General features: G+C 41.9%; 1 protein-coding gene across 2 annotated transcripts in view; it reads left to right on the plus strand.

Annotated features, from left to right (window-relative positions):
• LOC118359136 (FAS-associated factor 1-like) overlaps positions 1 to 25,687 on the plus strand; it is a 98,449-nt gene that overhangs the window by 50,871 nt on the left and 21,891 nt on the right. Inside the window, exons 9-15 of one of the 2 annotated variants that reach the window (XM_052480432.1) lie at positions 6,717 to 6,812; positions 6,899 to 7,058; positions 7,158 to 7,221; positions 7,338 to 7,419; positions 10,873 to 11,027; positions 17,227 to 17,363; positions 17,594 to 17,682. In XM_052480432.1, coding sequence (XP_052336392.1) covers positions 6,717 to 6,812; positions 6,899 to 7,058; positions 7,158 to 7,221; positions 7,338 to 7,419; positions 10,873 to 11,027; positions 17,227 to 17,363; positions 17,594 to 17,682 — 783 coding nt within the window. The remainder of the gene's footprint in view (positions 1 to 6,716; positions 6,813 to 6,898; positions 7,059 to 7,157; positions 7,222 to 7,337; positions 7,420 to 10,872; positions 11,028 to 17,226; positions 17,364 to 17,593; positions 17,683 to 25,687) is intronic. The other variant, XM_052480433.1, reaches the window with a different exon arrangement.

The following is a 25,687-nucleotide window of genomic DNA, read 5'->3' on the forward strand; positions in this document are numbered from 1 at the left end:
TTATTTCTACACATATTAGGGCCTCGGAAGAGGAAAGCCTCTTATTGTCAAGGGGGTCCACTCAGCCGCTGTTAAATTCTCACGTTTGATTGCCACTCGATTGTCGAGGCTAGAGGAAAAGAGCATGGCATTCCTTCACATCTCAAAGCCGTCGTCGCTGTCCTGCTCAATGGGTCAGCCTCTCAAACCCCTGTGTCAATCATTTTCTTTAACAGCACTTTGCTTTCTATGGTCCACTGTTTGGAAATGTGCTATTTCAAACCAACAAAGTGTGTCAACCTAACTCAATTTACAGTCTAGAATATGTCCATCCAATTCCTTTTTATAAATTAATAAAATCAACATGGCTACATAATGTCTCCACCATTTCCTATGACCGAAAACAGCTTCTTGCATCACCGCCTGATACAGCAACTGGGGCCTAGCTCCCTGCCATCCAGAACCTCCATACCCGGCACAAATTGTCAGACTCCAGCCACCCAGGCCATAGACCGTTCTCTCTGCTACCGCAGGACCCTGAACCAACAGGACCCTGAACAGCTTCTACCCCAAAGCCAAAAGACTGCGAAATAGTTAGCCACCTGACAATCTGCATTGACCTTTTTGCAATAACTCTCTTGACTAATCATATATGCTGCTGCTACTGCTACTGTTTATCTATCCTGTTGCCTAGTCACTTTATTCATAGTTATATGTGAATATTTCCCTCAATTACCTCGTATCCCTGCACATCGACTCAGTACTGGTACCCTATGTATGTAGTGAAGTTATAGTTAAGCATTGTGTACTTACTTGTTATGTGTATAGACTGTTATTACTTTTCTATTTCTGTAATTACTTTTTTTCTGCATTGTTGGGAAAGGCCTCTAAGTAAGCATGTCACTGTTAGTGTACACTTGTTTACAAATCATGTGATTTAATAAAATAAAATTGTACTTACCCTGGCACCTCCATTACCTTGTACCCCTGCACATCGACTCAGTACTGGTACTCCCTGTAAATAGCTTGTTATTGTTATTAGTTATTTACTGTATATTTGTTTTTTGCTTAGCCGTTTAGCGAGTGGGAATTTGAAGTACAATGGTCAAGAGAACCTTATTTCTAGCGCCAGAGGTAATTAACAGTAAATTCTCAAATGACTGGCGCTCTCTGATATTTGGGCATGTTGTTTTAATAAGCCAGAAAAGCATGTGGTGACCGAGGACGAGTGGTTACGCTATTTTCTGGCTGAATCACTTTAAAAGAGATGTGGAAAACTCCAGCAGTCACTCTGCTTTTGAAACTCAATTGCTGTTGCATGGAATTGGCTCCTGATTCAACAATTCCCAGCTGGTCTTTGTTGGCTATAGCACCTGACAATAGCAAAGATTTCCACCCCCTGCTGTTGACTGCCAGGGACTCTCCCTTTTATCTGTCAGTGTGTCAATCACAGCATTCTGTTGAAACCTCCAGTTAATGCCACGCGTTTCTCAAGCGGTGAACGAGTAGGTCAATTTTTACAGTATTAATGAACCGCAGTCGATGAGTGATGACTTGGTTTGCTAATGTTGATTATGAACAGATTAAAACACAGTATTGCTGAGAAGCGATTGTTTGTGACAATGCTTTTATTCATGCTCTTTGATATTGTCAGTGATGGTTTTTCGTTGGGGTCAGATTCAGATCGACCTTACATGCGCTCACTTCTGTTTTAGACTGTCATACTTAAAAATGAAATAATGAAAGCCTTTTAACACATGCCGTATTGATTTATGGCTGTGATCATCCCTTTCTCGGAGGGCAGGTTAGTGAGCAACACTGAGGTAAAAAGATGGATGCTAGTGTTGCACAGTATACTGAAACTTTTGTACCTTTTTGATACTTGAACACGAAAAATTATTCGGTATTCCAATTTGTTACTTTTGGTACTTCTGTCATGTGTGTCACGTCTACTGATTTTGAGAGAGGATCAAGTCAATCAGCGCAGCTGAATTCCCCTTATTATAACGCACCGTGCCTGCTCCACTTACTGCTAGCTCTATCCTGCATACAAGTTAACAACACTTAAATAATGCAACATGGCATGTAGAATTGTTTAAATGGTTAATTACTGTTCACAAAACAATGTCCGTTACCGTCTAGAAACTTTACAATCAGTGCCGTATTAAGAAATCATAGGCCCCGGGGCTTTGTTTTCTTAATAGGTCTCATGACCCCCTTTCTGGCACACCATCATTTTCTGTAAACAAATATGTGCACCAAGACTCATTTCGATGCGTGGTAAATTTACTGTTGAAGAAGAAGCCCCTTTATAATAAAGCCATCAACGTTTGCTATGTGTCGTAGGCTACCGTTGAGTGCAGGCGTTTTTACAATTTCCACACATGAGGATCATTTTTTTTTTTTTTGGCCTGGTGCAAACAGTTAACACCTGCTCTTTCCTTGACTTAGACTGACCAGGTGAATTGAACTGACTGTGTGAATGACATTGTCTTAATGAGACCGCACACATTTTTATATAGATAATATATACAGTTTATTGACTTTTTTTTTATAAGGTTTTTGTACTTGTTTTTTTTGTGCTGCCTCTTGGTCCTCCCACGAGCCTGGCCCAGGGGCTTCAGCCCTGGTAAACCCCTGCTTTAACCCGGTCCTGTTTACATTGCAAGAAGATACCAGGTTGCTTCCAGCTTTGTAGGCTAACTTTCCTTGCTACCTTACAGCTGAAGCTAACATTAATTATTGTTTGTGATATGCAAACCATAACACTAAATATTGCTTATTGTCACCAAAAAAGTGATTTATTAATTTCCTCTCCCCGCCTCATCTCTGGCAAGATAATCTTTGCTCTAGCCTCAAACTGACTGTGTGTGAATGATGTCATAGGTCTTAGACTGCACACATTTTTATGAAGGGAGAGATGGCTTCTTCCATGCAAATGTTGTTGATCAATACAATAAAAAAGTCCCAAATGTAGCCCAATGAAATCAGCCAAAACAAGCTCAATAACTCAATGCATGCACACACTCCTATTGAATATACATTCACCTGTATTATGAATTGGCCTCTGCTACATCTTGATTTACCCAGTTTATCAGTAGAGATTTACCATTTAAATAAATTATTACTGTTATGTTTTTAGATTTGCTAACTGTCAATTTACTGTATAATTGATTCATTAATAATGCATCTTCATGCAAAATCTTGATGATATTGAACTCAAGATCTGTCTGGATCAAGTGCCATTCTGTGACTTTGGCTAATATTATTTTTGTGGCCGTGGTATAATTTTGGTATCGCATATCGTGATACTAAACCTGGTTTATGTATCGAAGTCAAAATTCTTAGATCGGGACAACACATGGGTACTGGGGTCCCATCACTCTCCTTAGCCTCTACCCTATCCCTTGGTCTAGCCGTATAGACCGTCTTTAATGAGTCCCACCTCTGTGGTAGGTGACATTTACAGTGTCTATAGTTAGGTTGTCCATAAACCTTGAATATATATTCCCCATAACAGGCTGGATAAACTTTGCTTTCTTCTAATCATATCAGAAAATCTAAATGATTAATCTGTGAATGCTGAACTTGGATCTATTTCTCCCTTGACTCCTCCTTTCAGTGGGGTCCGAAATTGACACATAAGGTTGAATCGTACTATACCGGCTCCGGCGCTTGTCCGATGTGGCAGGGCTTGCAAACTATTAGACTACAAAGGGAAGCACAGCCGCGATCTGCCCAGTGAATCAAGCCTACCATACAAGCTAAATTACTTCTATGTTCGCTTCAAAGTAAGCAACAGTGAAGCATGCATGAGATCACCAGCTGTTCCAGACGACTTTGTGATCACGCTCTCCGCAGCCGATGTAAGACCTTTTAAACAGGTCAACATTTACCAGGCCTCGGGGCCAGACGGATTACCAGGACGTGTACTCCGAGCATGCGCTGACCAACTGGCAGGTGTCGTCACTGACATTTTCAACCTCTCCCTGTCTGAGTCTGCAATGCCAACATGTTTCAAGCAGGCCACCGTAGTCCCTGTGCCCAAGAAAGTGAAGGTAACCTGCCTAAATAACTACCACATAGCATTCAGGTTGGTAGTCATGAAGTGCCTTGAGGCTGGTCATGGCTCACAACACCATTATCCCAGAAACCCTAAACCCACTCTAATTTGCATAGCGCCCCAACAGATCTCTTTTGCACTCCACTCTGCCTTTTCCCACCTGGACAAAAGGAACACCTACGTGAGAATACTATTCATTGACTTCAGTGCAGCGTTCAACACCATGTTGCCCGCAAAGCTTATCACTAAGCTAAGGACCCTGGGACTAAACACCTCCCTCTGCAGCTGGATCCTGGACTTCCTGATGGGCTGCCCCCAGGTGGTAAGGGTAGGTAACAAACACATCTGGTAGGCCTGATCACAGTGGTAGGCCTGATCATGACGATGATGTGAGAGCCGGTAGGGAGGAGGTCAGAGACCTGGCCTTGTGGTGCCTGGATTACGACCTCTCCCTAGATGATTGTGGACCACAGGAAAAAAGGAGCACCGAGTACATCCCCATTCACATCGACGGAGCTGTCAAGCTTCAAGTTCCTTGGTGTCCACATCACCAACAAACTATCATGGTCCAACACACTAAGACAGTTGTGAAGAAGGCACTACAAAGCCCTTCAGGAGACTGAAAAGATTTTGCATGGATCCTCAGATCCTCCAAAGGTTCTTCAGCTGCACCAGCGAGAGCATCCTGACTGGTTGCATCACTGCCTGGTATGGCAACTGCTTGGCCTCCAACTGCAAGGCACTACAAAGGGTAGTGCGTACGGCCCAGTACATCACTGACATCCAGGACCTCTATACCAGGCAGTGTCCGAGGAAGGCCCTAACAATTGTCAAAGACTTCAGCCACCCTAGTCAGACTGTTCTCTCTGCTACCTCACTGCAAGTGGTACCGAAGCGCCAAGTCTTCTACCCCCAAGCCATAAGATTCCTGAACAGCTAATCAAACGGTTACCCATACTATATGCATTGTCTCAGTTTTTGAATTGTTTATTTTATACAGCCATTTTTGCTCCTCTTTATCAATGGTGTCAATAATTTCAGACCCCACTGTATATTTATACTGAAATAAAATAAAGTATGTGGACACCCCTTAGTGGATTCTGCTATTTCAGCACACCCGTTGCTGACAGGTGTATAAAATTGAACGCACTGCCATGCAATCTCCATAGACAAACATTTGCAGTAAAATGGCCTTACTGAAGAGCTCAGTGACTTTCATCGTGGCACCGTTATAGGATGCCAACTTTCCAACAAGTCAGTTTGTAAAATCTCACTACCAAGTTCCAAACTGCCTCTGGAAGCAACATCAGTACAATAACTGTTCGTCAGGAGCTTCAGAAAATGGATTTGTATGGCCGAGCAGCCGCACACAAGATCACCATTTGCAGTGCCAAGCATTGGCTGGAGTGGTGTAAAGCTTGCCACCATTGGACTCTGGAGCAGTGGAAACACATTCTCTGGAATCACGCTTCACCATCTGGCATTCTAATGGATGAATCTGTGTTTGGCGGATGCCAGAAGAACGCTACCTGCCCGAATACATAGCACTAACTTTAAAGTTTGGCGGAGGAGGAATAATGGTCTGTGGCTGTTTTTTGTGGTTCAGGCTAGGCCCCTTTATTTCCAGTGAAGGGAAATCTTAATGCTACAGCATGCAATGACTTTCTAGATGATTCTGGGTTCGACTCCGGGTATGGGAACGCCTTTTGGGGGCGGCAGGTAGCCTAGTGGTTAGAGCGTTGGGCCAGTAACCGAAAGGTTGCTGGATCAAATACTCGAGCTGACAAGGTAAAAAATCTGTCATTTTGCCCCTGAACAAGGCAGTTAACCCACTGTTCTCCGTTAGGCCGTCATTGTAAATAAGAATTTGTTCTTAACTGACTTGCCTAGTTAAAGGTTTACATGATTTGTTTTTTTAAAATAATGGTTTGTTGAGATCGGTGTGGAAGAACTTGACTGGCCTTCACAGAGCCCTGTCCTCAAACCCCATCGAAAACCTTATGGATGAATTGGAACGCTGACTGCAAACCAGTCCTTATCGGCCAACATCAATGTCCGACCTCACTAATGCTCTAGTGGCTGAATGTAAGCATGTCCCTACAGCAATGTTCCAACATCTAGTGGAAAGCCTTAACAGATACCCGGAGGCTGTTATAGCAGGTCATGATTTTGTAATGAGACGTTTGACGAGCAGGGGTCCACATACTTTTGGTCATGTATTGTATAAATGCAACATGCAACAATTTTAAAGATTTTACTTAATTACTGTTCATATAAGGAAATCAGGCGAATTGCAACCTCAACTTGTGAAATCTGTGGCATTTTGTTACAGAATTGCACATTTTATAGGGCATTCTGTTGTCCCCAGCACAAGGTGCACCTGTGTAATGATCATGCTGTGTAATGATCATCTTCTTTGTCAGGTGGATGGATCATCTTGGCAAAGGAGAAATGTTCACTAACAGGGATGTAAACAAATGTGTGCGAAAAGTTAAGAGAAAAGGTTTTTGTGTGCATGGAATATTTATGGTATTTAATAAAAATGTATGCTTTACATGTGTTTTATTTTTGTTCCGTGTATTTTAAAGGTTAAAATTGGAATGAATAGATTAAGTTAATTAAGATTTTTTTATTGTAAATATTTTTTACTGATCTCAGTGATTTCTATCCCCAGATGACACTAGCTGCCTCTGGAATCAGCTACCCCTGCCATCACCTCGGTGTGTGTCGAAGGTCCTCACCAGCCAACGCCCGGGAGCCAACAGAAGAGGTAGAGAGAGAGAGAGGGAGACACACACACACACACACACACAGACTATTTGGCCTTCTTTTACATTTTCTATTGTGTTTTGATAGGTCAACAATACTGAAGTGAATGTGTTTATACAGTGCGCAGATGTTCACATGGTAAGTGACAGCGAAGGGGATGACTTTGAGGATGCATCTGAATTTGGAGTGGACGAATCAGAGATGTTCGGAATGGGGACTTCTACAGGTTGTCGGAAAGCCCCCTTGAGTACGTACCTCACTGAGTGTGATGCTGCCACTCGATTCAAAAAGCTTGATTTATTGTTTATCAATCTGTTATTAAGCTAATGCTTTTTACCAACTGCAGTGCCAGAGAACACTGAAAATGAAGTAGATGCCTTACTGCACTTTACTGCTGAATTTACCACAAGGTAGGTTTTTAGTATTGTTTTATCTTTAGTATCAAAAGGGGTCTGTGCTTCTTAAAAGATGTGGAAGTTCATGCATTCTTGCTTATTGGTCTATCTCCTTTTTGTGTTTGCTGCAGGTATGGAGAATGTCATCCAGTGTTCTTCATTGGGACTTTGGAGGCTGCATCTCAAGAGGCCTTCTATGGCAAAGCCAGAGATGTAAGTAACAATACAGGAGCCTGTCTCGGTAGTATGAGTTACAGGTTTACAGGACATGATACTATACGATCATTGTCAATGCTTATTTATTTTTTAAATGCTTGGATGGTTTTTAAAATAAAAAGTTGGAGTGTTTGTTCAAAAAGAGCCACCATTTGATTCCTCTCATAAAGCTCGTAAAATGTGTTTCACGACAGCTGCCACTTTATTTTTAGCCCACAATTTTTCTTCATTTTTCTGCTTTGTCCTTTTAACGAGGGTTGTATCAACTGACAGCTTGTGTGGATTACTGTCTTATTAGAATGGGAGAACACAGCAAGATGTTTGGGGGGTTTTAGACCATGAGGCAGAGGCTCGGTTGGCGTCTTGCCTGTCTCCCAGCTGATATCCTCTTCGCTAAGCCAGTGCAATATGGCCCCCTCGCTGTGGATATCCTCTCTGTGGTGCAGCCGGAGACTGTACATTGTGTCAAAGAAAATAAACCAATATGAAGGGACACATGCAGCTGACCCCCAGCTCACTGCCTGTAGGCCTGGAGGAGATGAGACTAGAGAAACGCACACACATTTGACTCCCACTGATGTGACCATTGGGTGTCAACTATACCGAAACCTCCCCTCCCCAACCACCACCACCGTCCTCTTGACAAAATTGGTCTAAATCGCTCCCTTCTTGTCATTGCAACTAGTTGTTCATTAAGTGGATATTGGAACGGTGCACATTTCAGGAGAAGGGGGGCCGTGGAGAGATTTTGCTCAGTCTCAAAGGCTGACGGGCTAATCACTAAGTAAAACACTACATTTGATGAAGTGTTTCTAGAGGGGGAGATGCGCCTCAATCCAGCCTTAATGAAAATGCTTTGGGCTGCTGAGCCCTCCAGGGGATCAGCAGTAAGGCTCTTCAGACAGGCCACCCATCACTGCCAAGGCTCTTCTTAAATCCCCTTAACGGTGTGGTTAATCGGAGTAACCCTGCTCTCACTCGCACAAAGACACGCATCAAAATTCATAGCAGTGCCGGGGTGAGGGTTTTATCACACTCAAGTATCCTCTTAAATCCCCCGTAATTTAGCAAAAGAGCAATGAGGGGGAAAGAGGAGAAATCGATACCAGGTAGGGAAATGGATAAACATATTTTCATTCATCCCTCCCTGCTCTGGTGAAAGTGATCATTTTAGTTGCTTTTAATATTTTCATTTGTTTCGAATAGAACAGTTCCAGTCAGGTGAACTGAAGCCCAGCTGAATATTTAGACTATTAGTTTCAACTGTGTAAAGACTATTATTTTAATGCAATTCTACAATTGAATGCTATTGCTTTGTATTCACTTCATTTTTGACCCTGTTATTGCGCCTTGAAAAAAAAACAAATTCAGAAGTGGTTAGACTAAATATAGCTATTAATACAAAATCATGTGTTTTCAATCGGTTCAATTATGTACCTACCATCTGTTAAAGCGTTGATCTGAATGTGTGCTCTCAGTGTGTGGGGTCAGGGGAGCAGTAATTTGAGGTCTTCATTTTGAAGTGTTTGCTTTTCTTGAGGCTGCTGTGGATGATCACTTTCACCCGTTTCCTCCACTCCCCAACACAGGATATAATTAAAAATGTCCTCCCACAACACAGTACATAAAGTACATAAACTGTCTGGCTGTCACAAATGAGATATGGTAGTGTGTTTATCAGGGGCCACAGTTATCAGGCAGGTGTATTTTTACCTTATCCTCTAATGACCCATACTACAGAAACTCATTTGTAAAACAAAACAAATGGCTGTTTTCTCACTGGTGTCGTGTTGCATTCTCATAACAATCTGTCTGTGTGACGTGGTTAAAGATGAGTTTGGTTCAACATTTTGTTCTCAGACTGGTCTTCATCTGCCAGTTGTCACTCTATTCAGCCCCCAGTGGAGCACCTGTGTGGGAGAATTCCTACTCATGTTGCAGATAATCATATGGTCCAGGCCGGACACAAAAAAAGCAGCCGTATGTGAGCTGAGCCCATTCTGGTTGCCAGCTCCTGGCCAACGGCTACCTGGTTCACATGGCTCTGGTCTACACTAGAAGAGGAAGAGACAAGAGTGAACACTGACAGGGTGCTGTGTGAAAATCACTACAGTCTGGCTCACAGAACAGATCGGTTTTCTCAAGCTTCTTCACTCTCCTCCTCTTCCCCTTGTCTGTATGGTGAACAGGTGGGACGATTCACACCAGTGGCTTTTGGGTCACTTTCTAGCTCGGGTTGAACCTAGTAATTTAGTTTTACAGGCCATTTGTCCCTGCTTAGAAATGCACTACAAAAGATGAAATGTGAAAGAAGATGGAACAGTTAGAGAAGACCGTTTAAGTAAAACGATGAACTTTGTGATTGGGTGTTATTAGAGAAGAGGGCTTTTCCCTTTTCTTTACAGAATGTATGTTTTTGAACCTACGGTTTGTGAAAATGTCCTCCGGAGACTTAGCACTTTCTATAAGTTGCAGAGGGACGAGTGTGTGTGCGTGTCCATGCGCCGACGTGCACGTATGTATAAGATAATGAGTGTGTGCGTGTCTCATTTCGTCTTTTGTGAGAAGAAGAAGAAAAAAAACTCTCCTCAAGGCTGCATTTGCTTGTCTTCTCAGCATGAGTGTTTAATCTTTTCAGGGCGTTCAATTGGGCCACTGAATTAGCCCCAAGCTCCTTCCCGCTAGGAACCAGGGAGCTTATTCTAAACCTCTAATCGCTGAGCAAACACAGCAGTGCTCTCCCACTCCTTTTCTACACAGGCCACAATATAGCACAACTTTCTTTTTTACTTTCCCTCACTTTTCTGCCTGTGTGGATTTTGCTTTTGGTATATAGAGCAGCTCCTGAGAAATGAGCTCCTTCGAGTGTTGTAAGGAACATAGGGGGTTAGAAAGAAATTTGAATGAGTGTTCTGTAATTTAGAGGGCTTTATTTCCTACATCATCCAAGAGAACCTTTTGTTTGTGGCTGTGTTTGTTTTTTAATGAGTTGTCAGTGAGTCTTGAGAATCTGTGGCTCATATGGTGTCTATCCATGGATTTAGAGCATTGTCAATATTGTCCGCTCCTGCTGTTAACCTGAGAAGGCCAATGGCATTTGGTGTAAAATAAAGTGATTTTGTCTGTTTTTGTTTTCTCATTGGCCGCCTCAAAGGAAGTTGTATTTACTCCCTGTTCATTTGATTTTGTGTGTTTTGCGTTTGACTGGTTTGGCCTTGTCTGTGAAAGCAGTTTCTTTACTCGCGGTCTCCTGTCGAACGACGTGCGAAAGCTGTATAAAACCTCTCCCTTCAATGATAATATAACCAGACTCTGAGCAAGGACACTTGTCTCCCCTTTCCAGTGCTGTGTTGGGTGAAGCCCCTGTTTCAGGGTCTGGCTGGTCATTAACTCATTGGCTTCTAAATCCTCACACCTCTAATGAAATACCTCTGCTGTCCGTTTCCACAGAGAAAACTGCTGGCAATATACCTCCACAACGACGAGAGTGTGCTCGGCAACGTCTTCTGCTCCCAGATGATGTGTGCAGACTCCATAGTGTCCTATCTGAGCCAGAACTTCATCACATGGGCCTGGGATGTCACTAAAGAAGCTAACAAAGCCAGGTATGTCTAAGTATATGCCCTCATCACATCTCAGGAATCCACTACTGGAGAACAGACTGAATATTAGATCATCTGAAAAGTGGATAATATTCAGCCCCCAGTCGCCAACTCCGCACCACCTTCTCTTTAACTCAAGCCCCTCTTCATCGGGAAGGGGGATGTGTGCTAACAAAAGCACTTGTGTTTGCAGTATGAGGCCCCAATTGGGCAATCTTCACTAATCTGCCTCAATGGAGGGTCAGTTCGAAATGAAGCTCACATGAAGTCTGCGTTGCCTGGGAGACCATATCTATTTACCCAAGGCTGAGGGAGTTGTCTTATCAACGTGACAACAACTTTATCTCTCCTCCGTAACGTCACAACAGTTAGTTTCCGATTCACAGCATATTCCAACTCCTTCTTTCCACCTAGGCTGTGGCTGTTCCAGTATGTGACTCCTTGTGCTTAGCATTACCCAACTACACTCTCAAGCCTTCCACTCTTGACCCCAAAGCCAGGCTGGCCTCTCCCTGGCCTTGCTCTCCTCCTCCCCTAGCCAAGGGGGAGAATGAGGTCGCGGCCCAGGTGTGATGTCTGCTGTGGGGAGGATGGAGGAGGAGAGAGGGCCCGGCCGGTAGCCAGATGGAGGTTTGATTGGGGCACAGCAGCAGCTTCTTGCTCCGCGGCAGGCCCTACATTTTCCTTCCACTAGACTTCAGGGCTAAGCCCACCCCCTGGTAAGAGGCGTTTACGAAAAACCGGGGGTGAGGCTCAGACACTGACCTCACTCCTTTTTTATTTCCTTTAAGGATATTCCTTCCCTCTTTCTGTACCCTTTCTCCCTTTGCTTCTTGCTTTTTGCGCCCAGCTGAGCCTTTTTATTGCAGATTAAAGGCAAGCAACATCTGGAGCTGTTTTCCCCAAGTTCTCACGCACTCATCTCTGCACCAGTATCCCTGCACATTGTAAATATGGTATTGGATCTGACCCTGTATAATAGCGTCTCACGTCTCGTGTTCTTATTTTTATTTCTCGTATGTTTTTGTTCTGCCTAATGTTATTTTTTTTGTGCTACATTGATAATGATTATTGCTCTGTAAGCTCTGTTGGGTTTCGAGCTTGCAAGAAAGGCATTTCACTGTGACATTAAGGCTTGAAACTCTTAGGTTAATCCTGAGTCACTGATGATGGGCACGAGTCGCAGTGACTAACTATTAAGAAGGTATCCTAATTTCTAGGGCCTCATAGCGTAAAATGAGCCACTTAGGTTGCCTCTGTATTATCACAGTCCTCTTAGTTTAGTTATTAATTATTATGCATAAAGCCAGATCTGCTGATAACATGCCAATTGTCACCCATGGGAAATGTCTCTGAAATACCACATGGACACTGAACCTCATACACAGCAAATATTGAACTTATTTATGAATAAATGTACTCTGAAACGATATCTTTCATTTTGTAATCTGTTTTGCTTTTGATTCTATGTTTTGTGTTTTGACTGCCCACTTTCGTACCACATCTCGTCTATTTTAATGCATCATATGGTGCTGTACTGATCAGTAATGGAATTGAACTCATTATTCAACACATTACCAGTGAAGGTTATCGTGCAGTCATCTGACTTTTTCATAAGCTCTGTGTATTCAAAACAAGAGAATATCCTGAGAAATTCAATTTTCCATTCAACACGTCTGCACAGAAAGTGTCTTGTTTTGTGTGAGTAGCGTCCGGTTCCTATTCCACGTGATTGACTAAAGCACACCTGGAGAGCTTGTTGGCTGCTCACTGGGGTGGGGTGGCAGCAGTCTCTCAGGATCTCACGCATGACTGATGTAAAGACGTGAACCTAACAGTCCAAGGAAACATGAACATTTTGTGCGGAGATAGTGAGCTGATTTAGAGCCTCTTTACACTACTTTGACGACGCCACCTACACAGAACAAAAATATATAAACGCAGCATGTAAAAAGTTGGTCTCATGTTTCCTGAGCTGAAATAAAAGATCCTAGAAACGTTCCATAGGCACAAAAATATTATTTCTCATTGTTGTGCACTTTTGTCACACAACACAATTTAATTTAATGTTACTTTCGCTACCATAAGCCACCGTCAACATCGTTTTATAGAATTTGACCATACGTCCAACCGGCCTCACAACCGCAGACCACGTGTAACCGTGCCAGCCCAGGACCTCCACTTCCAGCTTCTTCACCTGCGGGATCGTCTTAGTCCAGCCACCCGGACAACTGATTCAACTGTGGGTTCGCACAACCAAATAAATTCTGCACAAACTGTCAGAAACCATCTCAGGGAAGCTCAGTTGCATGCTTGTCGTCCTCACCAGAGTCTTGACCTGACTGCAGTTCGGTGTTGTAACAGATTTCAGTGGGCAAATGTCCATCTTCGATGGCCACTGGTACGCTGGAGAAGTGTGCTCTTCACGGATGATTCCTGGTTAACTGTACCGGGCAGATGTATGGCGTCGTGCGGTTTGCTGATGTCAACGTTGTGAACAGAGTGCACCATGGTGGGATCTACGGACAACCAACACAATTGTATTTTATCGATGGCAAAATTCCGTGAAGAGGTCCTGAGGCCCAGTGTTGCGGCATTCATGCACCGCCATCACCTAATGTATCAGCAATGTCCTGGGGAATAGTTACAGAGGAGAGGGGATGAATGAGCCAATTGGATGCTGGGTATGATTAGGTGTCCATCCCCACATACCTCTGAGTGGTACAAGGTAAAGGCACCACATGTCCCTGTAAGAATGACCTTAATACCAGAAGACAGCATTTTTGCTCTGTGAGCCAAATTGAAAATGAAAGGCTTTCAAAATATCGAGACATTTGTGAGTTATTGCATTAATTAAGAAACTGTGCAACACTATATGCAATATGGTTTTGATGAGAAGCTCCTGTATAGTTTGAATTGTTATGTTTATTTTGTTTGTCTATACATTATGACACTTATGGTATGCGAATAGCTGCACTCGCACTTGAAACAGTAATGTTGCTTTGGCCACAACACATCCAAGGTACTCTTTGGCGATCTATCGTTTAATAGGGTATACCAAGTTATGATTTTCAATACAAAAATCTGTTTTTATTTTGGGGTGCAACAGCCTTGGAGGGGCTGTTGGTGTGTTAACCTATTTAAAGGTCTTACTCGCATTGGCTGCAGAGCGTGAGATCGCACAGTTGTTCGGAACAGCCGGTGCGCTCATGCATGCTTCAGTGTTGCCTGCCTAGAAACAAGCATAGAGGGCGTTTAGCTCGTCTGGTAGGCCCTCGTCACTGGGCAGCTCTCGGCTTGGTTTCACATTGTGATCGTTTGCAAGCCCTGCCACATCCGACAAGCGTTAGAGCTGGCATAGTAGGATTCGATCTTAGTCCTTTATTGATGCTATGCTTGTTTGATGGCTAGTCTGAGGTCGTGATGGGATTTTTTTTATAAGCGTCCAGGTTTGTGTTCCGCTCCTTGAAAGTTTAAGCTCTTGCCTTCAGCTCAGTGCGTATGTTTTCTGTAATCCAGTGCTTCTGGTTGGGATATGTACGTACGGTCATTTTTGGGACTGCGTCATCAATTAACTTATTAATGAAGCCGGGGACTGTGGTCATCAACTCAATGTTATCGGATGAATCCCGAAGCAGAATCCAGTCTGTGCTAGCGAAATAATCCTGTAGTGTAGCGTCCGCCTCATCGGACAACTTCCGTATTGAGTGTGTCACTGGTACTTCCTGTTTTGGTTTTTGCTTGTAAGCAGGAGGATAGATTTATGATACGATTTGCCAAATTGCAGGCAAGGGAGAGCCTTGTTTGGGGGTCTTTCTGTGGAGTAAAGGTGATTTAGAGTTTTGTCACCAAGATACACAGGTGACATGCTGGTAAAAATCGGATGTTGAAGAGATGTCACTAGACATATTTTACTAATGTAAATCCACCCTTCAAACCTGTAATTCTACCAAACCACCCAAAAAATAAATTTCTTTAGGACCTTTGTTGGCGCGTAAATATCACAGAACAGTTTCCCAAAACCATTGTTAGTGAAGTTTCCCTTGAAAACCCTTATTCACTGCCTCAGACCACTCATAGAACAGCGAAGTGCGTTTTTGGGCGGGTGCCTTTTTTGTCCTTCCGCGTCACTCTATACACCGACGATATCTGCTAAACAGAAACTCATGATGTTCATCTGTCTTTCTGTGACCACTGATGACTTCAGAACTAATGTGACTACAAATACAAAGTTGCCATTTTCTTTTGCATTTGTTAAACAAGTGAAGGATGAAAAGATGCCTCAAATAAAAACTGAGATGACTGCATAAATAGCCTACATACGCCTATATAAATAAGTCATATTAAAATGTCGTGTTAATTCAGTTGAGTTCTATTTTGCTCATTTTAGGCTACGGTTGGTCATTTTATCTTCAATATATTTCATGTGTAACAAGGTGCGCAATGATGTACCGAATCTGGATTAGCATTAGAATAAACCACCTCAATATTTGAGACATCTCTAGGATGTTCTTGTCGTCAATATTGTGGAATAAATCTAATTTTAAGGTAAAATTTGAATGGAGAAAGCTGATACGAGAGCAGCGCTGCATTTGATTTAAATCCTATCAGTACTGACACAAGCCTCAACGACACACTTAGTTAACGTTCTGTCAACATGTGTTTCCCAAAACACCATGCCATCTTCAGCCGTTGTAGGAAAGATGCATCGTTAAAACACTCCTAATCCTTACTTCCTAGCCCGAGACACAATTTTCATCCTTTATATGTGATGCTGTGTCAGTACTTGTTATTGTGCACCATATGTAGAAACATTTTCTTCACTTTTGGTTTACAAACTCAGGAGTAAAAAAACTCAAGCATTAGCCTTGTATGGTAGGTGTAAAAAAAAAAAAAAGTCTGTATTGTGTCCGATTACATAGTTGGTTCCTTGAAACAGGTTTTTACTGTTTTGGTTTGACTCCTGGGGTGTTTGATTGATTGGAACAAAAGGAGGTTGTTGTTTAAGGGAATTAAGATTGGGTTTCTCTGAAGCCCCTGATGATTGTTCCCAAGTCCTTGGTGACAGGTTAGAATTACCCCTTTCCATTCTTTTGGCCTGGCCATGGTTAGGCCTTTTCAGGGCCCTCTAGAGCAGGGACAAGGGCAGGGCATGGACATCATCTTAACTTCACTGCGTCAGGGGGAGAACCCCTCGCCTTAACCACAGTAGAATGGACAAAAGACAAGTCAGCCGCATCGTCAGAACTCATGAGCAACTACATGAGCTAGTTGGTGTTGACTTAGGGTTAGAGTAATGTTGGGGTTAAGGATTGTGGTTGAAATGTCCTTGTTTCTCCTGGAATGCTGATGGAGATTGGTGCTCATGCTTCCCATGGTTAAGCATTGAGCCACCGTTGTTCCATTGCACAGTTTGAAAAGTAATGCAACTACCTCTCTCAACTTTGAATTCATGATTAGTAAGTAGCAGCCACGCCCAGACCACTCACTCCATCCCTCTCCTCTCTGACCTCGTCCTCCACCCATTCCATTACTCCTCTATTTTACCAGCCAGTTATTAAAGTGGATCTTATTAAAAGGCGAGTGAAAAAGCGAATCTATATTTGCATTCAGTCTATAGCGATTCATTAATATTATGACATTTACAGTGAGCTCCGAGGGCCTGCCTGCTACCCTTTTCATTCTAGTGAAATGTTAATTTAAAGTTCTGTCTTTGTAATGGAATAAGAAATCCTCTCTGCCCTATCAGTTCATCACCACTGGTGGGGAATACTAATTTGTCTGCCTGGCTTATTTAGACGGGGACCTCTCCTGGAAGACAAGGCAGAATTGGTTTTAAAGTCCTGAATGGAAACCTCCACCCAAAAACTATCTTTTTGGTATTTGTTTCATTAGTCCATTGTTGACATAGTCAACTCTGTATAGGGATGATTTCATATCTTGAAAACTTGAGTGCTGATAAGCAAAACATTTGATGCAAAATGCATCGTACATGGATGATTTCATAACTTAACTTAAGTGCTGACAAGCAAGACATTTTGGGACTACGTCAACAATGGACTAATGAAACAAATACCAGAAGAGTTTTTGGGTGTTTTCCTTTACTGCTGTGAGTGGTGTACCAAGTGCTGTTCATTCAAGTGCTGTTCATTCAAGTGCTGTTCATGTGTAAAAATGTCTGTCCCGTCTTTTCCTTTCCCAGACTACTCACTATGTGCACGAGGCACTTTGGCAGTGTGGTGGCACAGACGATTCGGACATACAAGACAGATCAGTTCCCCCTCCTCCTTATTGTCATGGGAAAGAGGACATCAAATGAAGTTTTAAATGTTATTCAAGGTAATGACTGCATAAATCTCAACAATATTAATGGGTTGAACAATCACATTCTGGTTGAAAATACGTCTTGGAGAGCTCTAATATGTGTTCAACCAAATTCCTTTGACCCTCTGACAATGCTGAAATAGTCATGTATTTGTGATTAAAAAATAAATAATAATAATTATCCCAAAAGGCATTTTAAAATTGTATTTCTTAAATGTCTTCTTTTTTTTCACTATTCTTTCAAGGCAACACGACAGTGGATGAGTTGATGATGAGGCTAATGGGTGCAATGGAAATCTTCACAGCTCAGCAGCAAGAGGACATCAAGGATGAAGTATGTATGAGGGGAACTCTGAAAGCACACAGAGGAACAGAGTTAAGTGGGAGTAGATGTTTGAAATGTAAGCCATTATTAGTCCATGGCCACTGAAATATACCATGATTTGTTTCATCACAGGAGGCCAAGAGGGAGCCAATTATTGTGCCATTTGAGCCGATCTCTTATAATTATGCCATAGTTTGTCCGGGAGCTAAATGGGGACATGCTGAGACAAATCGGAATGCATTGTGACTGCCACCAGCTCCACTTAAGGCCAAGGCAAAGAATACATACTCTGAGAGGCCCTTTATCTGGGTCAGGGGAGTGAAAGCACAATTCATTTCCCTCCCATTTTGTTTTAGTTTACTGTGCCTAAGATCGTCACAATGGGAGCAGGATACAAACTCTTCTCTCTTTCAGCCTTCTCTGTCTATTGCTGCTTTAATCCAATAGAAACTTGACAAACAAACTTCACTCTGAGAAGAAAGCAATGAAACAGAGGCGGTATTCTTTCATGTGAGGACAGGAATGTGGGGACAGTATGGCGGGGGTCCCTCTGTGTCAGACATTCACCTGACCTCATGAACGCTCTCTTTTCTGTGTCACAATGAATGGATTTATTTAACCATTCTCTCACTTTAGCAGATATTTACTCAACATCCAATAACCAAAGAAATGCATTCTTTAGGTAGTCCTCCTAAGCTGACTACACTAGACCATGCTTTCTCAGGCATATAGTTTGTGTTGTTAGTGATTACAAATGACTCCATACCCTGTTTCTTTGTACTGTATAAACCTCTCATTAATCAGCAGTCTGGAAGAGGTGACGTGTCATCAAGCTCAATCCAATGTGCTCAATACTTGCCGTTAACTTGTCACTGCGAGATGTCTTTGAATACCAGTACACATTCTCTCTCCGCTGACTTGTCTTTAGACCTTTCACTCTTGTTGATGGGATATAGATTTAGAGAATGAAATGGTCACAAGGTGGTTTCTGTTTCTGAGATGAAAGGCATCTGAAGCAGTGTAGTATAGTAGATTAAAACTGGAGATTGTCTCATGTTCTTCAGCAGAACTAGGCCTGGCTGGCTGGCTGGCTGGCTGTCTTTCTCATTCCTCGACTCTGTCACATCATATGATGAGTTAGACTCCCACGGTGTTGTAACAATACTAGTTTAGTGACCTTTCAGTGGTTGATTTAGTTTTGTTACAGCATCTCAGTCACGGGAATCATCATTAGTGTTTTGCACACAGCCAGGGGGTAACTGTACGTGAGCCGATGAGTGTTGACACATCTGTCTGTAACTGTGATTCCCATTAGGTTCTCATTGGATGCCTACCCTTTCAGAAAAATCCTAAAGACCAATAAGAAACAAGTAGTATGTACGCTATGTGCACATGTCACCAAGCTGTATGTCCTATGTGACCAGACTGGATGCTACAGTAATATGCTTCATTCAGAGATGTATGAATAATTGACTAACAGGTTTTCATGGGGAGAAGCTCAGTTGAATGCCTTTGTTATTGTCTTCGTAGATGCAAAGCAAATATGACAGCTTTTGCTGTGAACAGAAAATCTGTTATTAAATTAGCATACCATGCCATTGGATTCTTAAATGATTCAAATGGCCTTTATGGGTCAGTCTTTTAATTCAACATTTGTCTTCTTGAATAGCTTTTCAATTTGGCATATTTAGAATGTTTCTGTTCATTACAAGAAGAGTAAGTCATTTTCTGTCAGAATTGACAAGCCATCTGTCTCCATAACAGTCACTGGTTGTGATAATTACACATGCCTGTCGGGATTGAGGGAAATGTGAAGTGATAATGTCACAAATCAGGAGAACAAATGATCATGAGTGGGTAATGTACGATAGTGATTAATAACCTTAGGGATCTGTAACCACATCCTGTAAATTCCAGACCCTGTCTCTGCTGTGAGGTGAACTTGTCACTCCTAGTGCTCATCTTTTTCTCAAACATTAGAAAGCGCAATGACTTGCTAAATCACTTGACTACATGAACAATCTCATTGCTAAATATTTAACTATTTTGACACATTCGTAGGCTCAGTGGGCCTATATTAGTCAAATGCATGAGTACAGTATGTCACCATTTGGACCAGAGTTCAAGCAGAGGTCTCCTCAGGCGTTTCACATTGACGAGCGTTAAGGAGATTTTCTCGAGATATTCTAGAGCGGTATCGATTGTCAAGAGACATTATTGTAATGTAAAAAAAAGTCATTTCAAATGCTACCTCCGGAGGTCGCTCACGGCACTCGCCCGAGTGTTGCCCCCCTCCACGCAGGGCAGTGTAAACACAATTCTCTTTCAGCCCAACACTCCTACATTGTAAATCGTAATAGAGCAATGTTTTTGAAGGTATTTTCCTTATATTAGATACACTTGTTTTAAGGGAATATCAGAACACGTCATTAATTTCAATGCAAAAGTGAGCAGGAACACAAGCATCAACTCCGTAGTGAATTAACAACTTTTTCAGTTGCAAGTAGCTTTTTTTTCATGTAATTATTTGCATGATATTGATGAAATTAAGCTAGGTTTGTTCCACTGGATGACGAAAAGCAATCTAGCAATTGTATCATTGGCTGACATTAGCATTCAACTAACTAGCTAGCTAACATAGCCATTGTCTTACATCAGAGAGCGCGTTGATTCTGCCTACACGGTGGAGGGACAAGCGTCGGGGAGTGACGCCATCTGACGTGAGACAATGTAACTTAGCTTGCAAGTTATGTATGTGAGGATAATGCAGACGTTTTGTTTAGTTTGCTATCTAGCTCTGTATAATAGGAATGACTCTGTATGATAACATCACAGAACAATGAGACAGATATTTCACAGGACGTATAAGTGTGAAGCATCCGGTTGGCGTTTCCACTCACTACCAAATATGGTGATTGAGAGGAAGCCCAGTGGTGCCAGTGGGAGAAGATGGAGCGAGATGGATTTTGGTCGACATTATGCAAATGTTGTCATCGATGAAACATTTTATCTCAATAGTTTTCTGTTCCCAAAACTATAATATGTTAGAGTGAACTACTTTTTGTGTTGATTAGAAGGAGTGCAAGGGCGAATGGAGTTATTGCACACGTGCACTTCAGAGTAGGTGTTCCCTAATGGAAATATGCAAATACATCCTAGAACGTGACAATAGGATCTCACTAGCTCAGGCTTGGCTCTGCCCCCCTCCTTGCTTCTATTGCTCACTTTGACTCATTTGTTCCCACTGGAAACAGCTTGTCCTGGGTTAGTTATAAAAATCTTTGATAACCGTTCTTGAACTTTAATTATTTGCTATTTGAGAAAAGTATTTTAGCTAACGTAAGCTAGCTAGCAGCTATGCCCTTTTGGCTGTTTGTCTTACAGCTAAACTTATGAGTGTATGGACAAGGAAATAACCATTGAAATGCCCGCACATGCGTGTGTATTGTTGCATTATTCAGTGTGCGATATGGTAGATGCTAGGGTTGGGTGGAATGCATATTTCCATATCGTCATACTGTCCTTCTCGCATCCCGGGATTTACGGTGTTCCCGGTTTAGTACACAAGGGGGCACCAAAAACACCATTGTGCAAAATTATCACAAGTAATAGCGAATTTCCATGGCGGCTGCTAGCTAAATATGCTAACAAGTGCAAACGCAAATAAACAAATTGCAAACTCCGGCAATCCAGCTCATAAAGTTATACATATGGAGGTAGGAGTTACCGAATGTCATTTTTGGTCAGTTTGGATATTTACAAATAAATGTGAACGAAAGACATTATGCAAATGTACAAAGTTTTGACTTATGCTTGTCTGAAGGAAGAACAGTACTGTGTACACGCTGTGTCTGTCTGGAGTTGCTAGGGCAACGGGCCTGCATGCTCTGCTCATGGAAGATGGGGAGGAGCAGACGGGCCCAGAACAGAGAAGAGAAAAAGCTCAAGGAAATCAAGCTGCCGTAGCATTTGTACAGAACTCATCCAAAGGGTTTTGACTACTCAAATACTAACACCATATGATGCCGCATCACCTTATTAATTCAGCCACTTACTTCGGTAACTACCAAGTTAAACTTAAGGGCCATGTTAATGCAGAATTCTTTTTTTACGCAGGGAAAAAAAAGATAAAGAAATATCTTGACACAAATCTAAAATGCTTCTTATTGTAATTTCTGCTCGTTATCAAACGTATTTTGTGCTTCAATTGCACTTTTCCACTCAGAATGCCCTTTCTTGAATTCTCTTCTGTCAGCAGACAGCGCTCTGCTCATTGATGTCGCTACTTTCTCATTTTCGCCAGCCTACATTCTATGGTAAAATGCAAGATTCATTTTATGAAAAACATTAGGAATAGCATTACACTTCTAATGACAATATAGCTATTTTCTGCAAAAATGTGTTGCGCTAATGTATTTTATGTGAAGGAAAACTATAGTTTCATGTCCCTGATCACGCTAATTAAGCAAAACAACACGACTTTCAATGTTAACCTCTAGTGACACCCCATCCCGTGAACGGGACCGTTGTCATCATCTGACACTAATTAGCATAACGCAACGGACATAAATATTCCTAGAAAATATTCCTATTCATGAAAATCACAAGTGAAATATATTGAGACACAGCTTAGCCTTTTGTTAATCACCCTGTCATATCAGATTTTCAAAATACACTTTACAGCCAAAGCTAGACAAGCATTTGTGTAAGTTTATCGATAGCCTAGCATAGCATTTTGTCCAGCTAGCAGCAGGTAACTTGGTCACGGAAATCAGAAAAGCAATCAAATTACATCGTTTACCTTTGATGAGCTTCGGATGTTTTCACTCACGAGACTCCCAGTTAGATAGCAAATGTTCCTTTTTTCCAAAAATATTATTTTTGTAGGCGAAATAGCTCCGTTTGTTCTTCACGTTTGGCTGAGAAATCGCCCAGAAATTGCAGTCACGAGAACAGCGCAAAATATTCCAAATTAGCTCCATAATTACGACAGAAACATGGCAAACGTTGTTTATAATCAATCCTCAAGGTGTTTTTCAAATATCTATTCAATAATATATCCATCGGGACAATTCATTTTTCAGTAGGACTGATTGGAGTAATGGCTACCTCTGTATTGTATTTTATGCGAGAATCTCTCTGGAAGCATCAGGTGACCACTTGCGCAATGTAGCCGCCTACGGGTATTCTTCAACATAAATGCGTAAAACTACGTCACAATGCTGTAGACACCTTCGGGAATACGGAGAAAGAGTAATGTGGTTGATAGCCCATTCACTGCTCAATAGGGACGCATTGGAACGCAGTGCTTTCAAAACATGAGGCACTTCCAGATTGGATTTTTCTCAGGCTTTCGCCTGCAACATCAGTTCTGTTATACTCACAGACAATATTTTTACAGTTTTGGAAACTAGAGTGTTTTCTATCCTAAGCTGTCAATTACATGCATATTCTAGCATCTTGTCCTGACAAAATATCACGTTTACTACGGGAACGTTTTTTTTTTCCAAAAATGAAAATACTGCCCCCTAGTCACAAAAGGGTAAACGCGACCACTGTAAAAACACAGCTGTACCCCCATATGCCCGCTTTCTCTCGTTCTGCTATTTACAAACAAACACGTGACTTGTCCAACTGTTCTGGGGAACTACTGTAAGCTTCATAATGTCAAATAATGTGACCGGTGAAATTGAGAAAGAGATCTCCTTTATCTAAAGTAATTGCACAAGTAAATATTCAGTACTACACATTTATTTTAGCATTTATTTATTAACTAAATAAACAGAATACCCACACACAATGACATATTAACGTCCTTAGTGGACTAACACGATATTACGGCTTGTTACACAATAGAAAGGGGGGTGGGGAACTTCTCATTTGGAAGCAACGCTCACTGAAGTAAAAATTCTTGCCACCCTTACCACTGGTCATTCGGATTAGAAATGCAATATATATTTACGCGTGATGTGTTTCTCTTTTGAGACTAATCGATCGGTCTATGGGTAGTGGCTCGATGTAAGTCTCTAGTTGTCCACCAGTGGTCACAATGTCCTTAGTTGTAGATATTCTCTGCTCTTGGAGTGTTCATTAGATACTTTAGATGTACCAGTGATAGTCTGAGATGGGGTTTCTTCCTTCCATCCTCGTGTCTTTAGTCAAAGTTCTAGGACAACTTTAACATGCACGACTGCAGGCTGTAAATGTTTCTGGTCTCCTAGGTGATCATCTTCACTGATGTTGAGGTGGAACGCTTCAGAGTTTCTAACCATTTCAACGTGAAGACCACCGTCATGTCTTTTGGTATCAACACCAGCAGTAACCCGGCATGTTTTGGTCTAATGTACATTTCGTTAGCGAATCCTTTTAAGCACTCTGGCCAAAGAGGGTGTTCCATCATGCTGGCACAAACTCTGAGCTCACTGGGGCGTGGCTACTGATTGGGCACAAGTTTAGATGAAAAACAGTTATCATTTAAAAGGCTAAAATCACGGTTATCTTCGCAAAAGTATTGTCATATTTAATCATATCATTTTCACTACATTTATATGTCAACCTGATATATAGGTTGACATTTATTTGGCTCATCGTGCTCTAGAGGCTCCTTCTGGCGGGCCGGGTGCCTGCAGGCAGACTTCGGTCGTCAGTTTAACAGTTGCGGCTGGCTTCAGGGTTAAAACTTCTTGCTGATCAGTGGGACGCTAGTGTCCCATTTCGAAACTTCCGGTGAAATTGCAGAGCGCCAAATTCAAGTGCACAAGTGCAATACATCAAAATAAAGCTTAACTTGTTGTTAATCCAGCCGCCGTGTCAGATTTCAAAAAGGCTTTACGGCGAAAGCAAACCATACCATGCGATTATCTGAGGACAGCACCCAGCACACAAATGCATAACAAATCATTTTTAACCAGGGAGTTGCGACACGAAAGTCAGAAATAGGGATGTAATATATACCTTACCTTTGAAGATCTTCTGTTGGCACTCCAAAAAGTCCCAGTTACATTACAAATGGTCCTTTTGTTCGATAAACTTCTTTATATTCATACAAACTCAGTTTAGCTGGCGCGCTTCAGTCAATAATCCACTCGTTTTCCCTCTTTCAAAATGCATACAAAATTAATCCCAAACGTTACCAATAAACTTATCCAAACAAGTCCATCAACGTTTATAATTAAACCTTCGGTACCCTAATACGCAAATAAACAATTAATTTTAAGACGGAGAATCGTTATTGTCTTACCAGAGAAAAATACCAAAGAACGCACTCTCATTCACGCACTTGTAAACACTACAGCCAAAATGGGAGCCACCTAGAAAAACTTGAATTTCTGGCTCATTTTTCCAAAATCCAGCCTGAAAATCCAACTCTTTCTAAAGACTGTTGACATCTAGTGGAAGCCGTAGGAACTGCAATCGGGCACGATGTAGCCCTATTATAAATGTGCCAGCCATTGAGATCAATGGTAGGATTTTTTAAAAATGGGGGGGATTGTCCTCGGGGTTCCGCCTGCCATTTCAGGTCTGTTATACTCAGACATTATTTTAACAGTTTTAGAAACTTTAGAGTGTTTTCTATCCAAATCTAATTATATGCATATCCTTGCTTCTGGGCCTGAGTAGCAGGCAGTTTACTTTGGGCACGCTTTTCATCCGGACGTCAAAATACCGCCCCCAATCCCAAAGAAGTTAAGCGAGCTGGTGTTAAGATGCGCGGCTTGATGGGTCATGTTTCGTGTATATATAAATAAATAAATAAATAAATAAATAAGCCATGTGTTTTACAGTACACAGCTTATAGTTTCCTTCATCATTTTGACACAACTGTCAAATCGTGGGAATTCCTATCGCTGTCCTTGGTTCTGAATTCTCTTGTAGCCTAGGCTATTTTCCTGTTAATTTGTTTACCTTTCACGTGGTAGTCACTAACAGACAATGGTCAATAGCGATGGTAGGCTAATGTTATTATAACGTTTGGGCAATGTCCAAATCCATGGTTCGAACATGCAGTGCGTTG

Source organism: Oncorhynchus keta, chromosome 26 (assembly GCF_023373465.1).
Source record: "Oncorhynchus keta strain PuntledgeMale-10-30-2019 chromosome 26, Oket_V2, whole genome shotgun sequence".
Taxonomy (NCBI): domain Eukaryota; kingdom Metazoa; phylum Chordata; class Actinopteri; order Salmoniformes; family Salmonidae; genus Oncorhynchus; species Oncorhynchus keta.